Consider the following 5,995-nt stretch of genomic DNA (forward strand, 5'->3'; position numbering starts at 1 on the left):
AAACGTTTCGCCGGATAAACCGGACTTCGCCGAACAAGGAACGCGTTGGCCGAAAGAGAAACGGACATGAAACGTAAAGGAACCGAGACGAACGGATTAACAATTTTGTTTTCCGTTGGACGTCCGTTAGCGTTTTCCGGTAAGGTGTCATACCTTTAGCAAAAGATAATTTCTGAATTTTGTTTTTTGAATAACAGTCATATTTTTAAAATGCATTCAATGGAAATTTGTGCGAGAAATGAAATATTTGCAATTTAAATCGTCATTGTGTTGCGATATTCATCAAAACAATGTTCCTATCCCTTCAAACATTTGTGCATATGATGATATTATGGCGTTCTAAAATGATGGCCCGTGAGAAAGAAATATGAAATTTATGAAATGAACGGTTGGATTCGACATTTGATATTACTTTCTGATATATTTCAAAAACAAATTATACATTATTCCAAAACTTTAGAAACATTAGCGAATGTTTAACGCTGAGAGATGTACAAAGCTGAAAATATTTACATTTTGAATGTTTACCTTCGATATCTCTACCAATGGAAATGATATATGAACAATGAGCGTATGAATCTTGTTATATAAAGTTCGATTATCTTATTATTTTAACGGCTAGGACTATTGCAACAGAAAATAAATTTCCTTTCTGAAAATACATGAGGGTATGAACAGCAACGTTTCACGCCAGCAGACGATACTTTACATGAACAGCAACGTTTAAACGCTTAATTTTAATTTTACATTTTCCAACTTCAGAATGCAAACCAACGGTCATTACTATTATTTTGCAGATGATCGCCCTGTAATCAAACCTCGAAAACGGAAGAACAGAATAAAAAAGGTATTTAGTCAAGCTTAGGGGTATGTTAACCACAAAGTAGAGTTTAGGGTGTGTTAGCTATAGAGAAGAGTTTAGGGGTGTGTTCACTATAGAGAAGAGTTTAGGGTGTGTTAGCTATAGAGAAGAGTTTAGGGGTGTGTTCACTATAGAGAAGAGTTTAGGGTGTGTTCACTATAGAGAAGAGTTTAGGTGTATGTTCACTATAGAGAAGAGTTTAGGTGTATGTTCACTATAGAGAAGAGTTTAGGGGTATGTTCACTATAGAGAAGAGTTTGGGAGTATATTCACTATAGAGAAGAGTTTAGGAGTATATTCACTATAGAGAAGAGTTTAGGAGTATATTCACTATAGAGAAGAGTTTAGGAGTATATTCACTATAGAGAAGAGTTTAGGAGTATATTCACTATAGAGAAGAGTTTAGGAGTATATTCACTATAGAGAAGAGTTTAGGAGTATATTCACTATAGAGAAGAGTTTAGGGGTGTGTTATCTATAGAGAAGAGTTTAGGGGTGTGTTATCTATAGAGAAGAGTTTAGGGTGTGTTCACTATAGAGAAGAGTTTAGGGGTGTGTTCACTATAGAGAAGAGTTTAGGGGTGTCTTCACTATAGAGAAGAGTTTAGGGTGTGTTCACTATAGAGAAGAGTTTAGGGGTGTGTTCACTATAGAGAAGAGTTTAGGGGTGTGTTCACTATAGAGAAGAGTTTAGGGGTATGTTCACTATAGAGAAGAGTTTAGGAGTATATTCACTATAGAGAAGAGTTTAGGGGTGTGTTCACTATAGAGAAGAGTTTAGGGGTGTGTTCACTATAGAGAAGAGTTTAGGGGTGTGTTCACTATAGAGAAGAGTTTAGGGGTGTGTTCACTATAGAGAAGAGTTTAGGGGTGTGTTCACTATAGAGAAGAGTTTAGGGGTGTGTTCACTATAGAGAAGAGTTTAGGGGTGTGTTATCTATAGAGAAGAGTTTAGGGTGTGTTCACTATAGAGAAGAGTTTAGGGTGTGTTCACTATAGAGAAGAGTTTAGGGTGTGTTCACTATAGAGAAGAGTTTAGGAGTATATTCACTATAGAGAAGAGTTTAGGAGTATATTCACTATAGAGAAGAGTTTAGGAGTATATTCACTATAGAGAAGAGTTTAGGGGTGTGTTCACTATAGAGAAGAGTTTAGGGGTGTGTTATCTATAGAGAAGAGTTTAGGGTGTGTTCACTATAGAGAAGAGTTTAGGGTGTGTTCACTATAGAGAAGAGTTTAGGAGTATATTCACTATAGAGAAGAGTTTAGGAGTATATTCACTATAGAGAAGAGTTTAGGAGTATATTCACTATAGAGAAGAGTTTAGGAGTATATTCACTATAGAGAAGAGTTTAGGAGTATATTCACTATAGAGAAGAGTTTAGGAGTATATTCACTATAGAGAAGAGTTTAGGGTGTGTTCACTATAGAGAAGAGTTTAGGAGTATATTCACTATAGAGAAGAGTTTAGGAGTATATTCACTATAGAGAAAAGTTTAGGAGTATATTCACTATAGAGAAGAGTTTAGGAGTATATTCACTATAGAGAAGAGTTTAGGAGTATATTCACTATAGAGAAGAGTTTAGGAGTATATTCACTATAGAGAAGAGTTTAGGAGTATATTCACTATAGAGAAGAGTTTAGGAGTATGTTCACTATAGAGAAGAGTTTAGGGGTGTGTTCACTATAGAGAAGAGTTTAGGGTGTGTTCACTATAGAGAAGAGTTTAGGGGTATGTTCACTATAGAGAAGAGTTTAGGGGTGTGTTCACTATAGAGAAGAGTTTAGGGGTGTGTTCACTATAGAGAAGAGTTTAAGGTATGTTCACTATAGAGAAGAGTTTAGGGGTATGTTATATAGAGAAGAGTTTAGGAGTATATTCACTATAGAGACGAGTTTAGGGTGTGTTAGCTATAGAGAAGAGTTTAGAGGTATGTTCACTATAGAGAAGAGTTTAGGGGTATGTTCACTGTAGAGAAGAGTTTAGGGGTATATTCACTGTAGAGAAGAGTTTAGGGTGTGTTCACTATGTTCACTATAGAGAAGAGTTTAGGGGTATGTTCACTGTAGAGAAGAGTTTAGGGGTATGTTCACTGTAGAGAAGAGTTTAGGGGTGTGTTCACTGTAGAGAAGAGTTTAGGGGTATGTTATATAGAGAAGAGTTGAGGTGTATGTTCACTATAGAGAAGAGTTGAGGTGTATGTTCACTATAGAGAAGAGTTTAGGTGTATGTTCACTATAGAGAAGAGTTTAGGGGTATGTTCACTGTAGAGAAGAGTTTAGGGGTATGTTCACTGTAGAGAAGAGTTTAGGGGTGTGTTCACTATAGAGAAGAGTTTAGGGGTATGTTCACTGTAGAGAAGAGTTTAGGGGTGTGTTCACTATAGAGAAGAGTTTAGGGGTATGTTCACTATGTTCACTATAGAGAAGAGTTTAGGGGTATGTTCACTGTAGAGAAGAGTTTAGGGGTATATTCACTGTAGAGAAGAGTTTAGGGTGTGTTCACTATGTTCACTATAGAGAAGAGTTTAGGGGTATGTTCACTGTAGAGAAGAGTTTAGGGGTATATTCACTGTAGAGAAGAGTTTAGGGGTGTGTTCACTATAGAGAAGAGTTTAGGGGTATGTTCACTGTAGAGAAGAGTTTAGGGGTGTGTTCACTATAGAGAAGAGTTTAGGGGTATGTTCACTATAGAGAAGAGTTTAGGGGTATGTTCACTATAGAGAAGAGTTTAGGGGTATGTTCACTATGTTCACTATAGAGAAGGGTTTAGGGAATGTATCTGTAGAGAAGAATTTAGGGGTTTGTTCACTATAGAGAAGAGGTTAGGGGTATGTTCACTATAGAGAAGAGTTTAGGGGTATGTTCACTATAGAGAAGAGTTTAGGGTATGTATTTTATGGAGAAGAGGTTAGGGGTATGTTCACTATAAAGAAGAGTTTAGGGTATGTTCACTATAGAGAAGAGTTCAGGAGTATGTTATCTATAGAGAAGAGTTTAAGGGTATGTTTACTTTAGAGAAGAGTTTAAAAATATGTTAACAATAGAGAAAGATACCATGTCAGTAGATGTATTTGAATCAATCACCACATGGTAAGGAGACACCTGATACTATAATTTTTTTTAATTATTTTTGCAGCTATTCCCTATGTATAGTTCATGATTTATACTTTACAAGAGGGTTTTTATTCAGATATAAACACGCTAGAAATTCGCATTCTATTCATTTAATACTATTTGCTGGCAACCGGAAGTAGAGAATATGAATATGTAACCGTGCATTTAAAGATATACCTGATTATCCCTGAAAATTGTAAAAAAAAAAAATAAAAAATAAAAAAAATAAAAAAAAGTTCTGGAAATCGTTAAAACATATAATCGTTTGTGAATTGTTTTTTAGGAAAATCTTTCAAGCAATTTGCAGAAAATTAGAAATTTGAAAACAAGAGAAGATACTCATTTTGGGTACTAATGGGGGGTATAAATTTTAGAGACCTTCTAGTATACCTTTTAACAATTTGAACCTCACCATTTTGTTATACATGTAATATCAAATGTACTGTACTAGATTTTGTTTTATTTCGACATACTTCAACATGTATAAAATAGTAGCAATGAACAGTAATCGAACGTGCCCTAGCCGATATAAACCACCATGACGTGAGCCTTTCTGCAGTTCTAATACGTTCTGGACAGAGTTGTCTTTGGATATCTAGCAATATATGACTATTTTACCGTAGTCTATAACATTACACCTTTGTAAATACATGTGGTTGAGTTTTTATAGCAATGTCATCTTACATGTAGATATTTAGAGAACGTATAGGGTATTGATATTTCTTCTTTTTTCTTCAATGGAGGGTAAAACTAAAGAAAGCATGAGAAACAGTGTTACTGCAGAAAATGTTTCTGATCGGAGAGAAGGCGGATCAGAACAATCAAGTACAGATCTACAAACAATCGGGGAGCATGGTGGGAATACTAGTACTCATGAAGAACAGCTTGTTAATCCAGAAAGTGCACAGAACACAGACAGTGGTTTTCAGTACGTGAAGGATCGCGATCCTAGTGAGAATTCTCGTTTTGAAGTCAGACAAACTGGACATGCAAGAAACACAGAGGGTATGCCACCTGTTGAACAAACGGATCGTGAGTGGTTGCTTACAGAAAATATCACTCCAAAAATAAGAGAATACTCAGAGATAACAATTGACTACGATGAAAAAATTGAAGATTACAATCAACAAGTGCTGAATGTTTTGCCGACTTGATTTTCAGAGCCGAAAAGTAGCTAACAGCCATTCTTTTTCCTATCAACGTGCATATACTTTATTTCATTTGCAAAACGCGGTTTCATTGCTTCATATGTTTGACTTTATCAATATTCTAATTTCGCATCAAATAAGTTGACATTAGGTTGCACCGTATGACGTCCTGGGAATGCATCACCATACATTTTGCTCTTTTTCTCATGTTGTTGCTATTGTAATAATGTGCCGTGTTAAATAGAATTCAAAATTCTTATCTATAATAAAAAAATAAACATAGAAACAGTAATTAATCTTATCTATAAAGAAGTAGAACAAAACGGATACCTGGAAACACCATTGATGGCGTCAGGTGGCTAAGAGGACTAAGCATCCCCTGTCGACCGGTCACACTCGCCTTGTGTCCTATATTGTAATCAGGTAAACGGAGTACTCCGTAGTTAAAATCAGTATGTAAGGTAATAGAAAATGATGCAGGAAACTTTTCCTTCGTTTCAGTACATATATTTCTTTAATTTAAAATATGTAAACAGTTTTATATTTCAAGTTAAGTGTACTGTATCATACAGTCTTATTCCGCCTATACAATGATTGTAAAATTTTGATTCCATATACATACATATTTCTTCGAGTGGAAATTCAAAGGAATGGGTGAATTTCAAAATGGTCTATGACAAATAAAGATCTATGACTAGTATATCATTAATATATCATCTTGAGACCTCTAAACTATGTTAAAACATTATTCCAAATGAACATTAGTTCGAATTCGCATAGATCTTTATGTTGCGATATTAGAATTTCTAGAATGCGGCTTTAATTTGTCTGACCTTGAAAAATATTTAGCTTGAAAAAGATAATACA

The 5,995-nt window shown here is 35.0% G+C and overlaps 1 protein-coding gene across 1 annotated transcript in view; it reads left to right on the forward strand.

Moving 5' to 3' along the window:
- LOC125675355 (uncharacterized) overlaps positions 1–5,403 on the forward strand; it is a 35,042-nt gene extending 29,639 nt beyond the window's left edge. Inside the window, exons 7-8 of the mRNA XM_048912967.2 lie at positions 798–847; positions 4,724–5,403. Coding sequence (XP_048768924.2) covers positions 798–847; positions 4,724–5,134 — 461 coding nt within the window. The 3' untranslated portion in view covers positions 5,135–5,403. The remainder of the gene's footprint in view (positions 1–797; positions 848–4,723) is intronic.
- The last annotated feature ends 592 nt before the right edge of the window (positions 5,404–5,995 follow it).

The sequence above is a fragment of the Ostrea edulis genome, chromosome 3, assembly GCF_947568905.1.
Source record: "Ostrea edulis chromosome 3, xbOstEdul1.1, whole genome shotgun sequence".
NCBI lineage: Eukaryota > Metazoa > Mollusca > Bivalvia > Ostreida > Ostreidae > Ostrea > Ostrea edulis.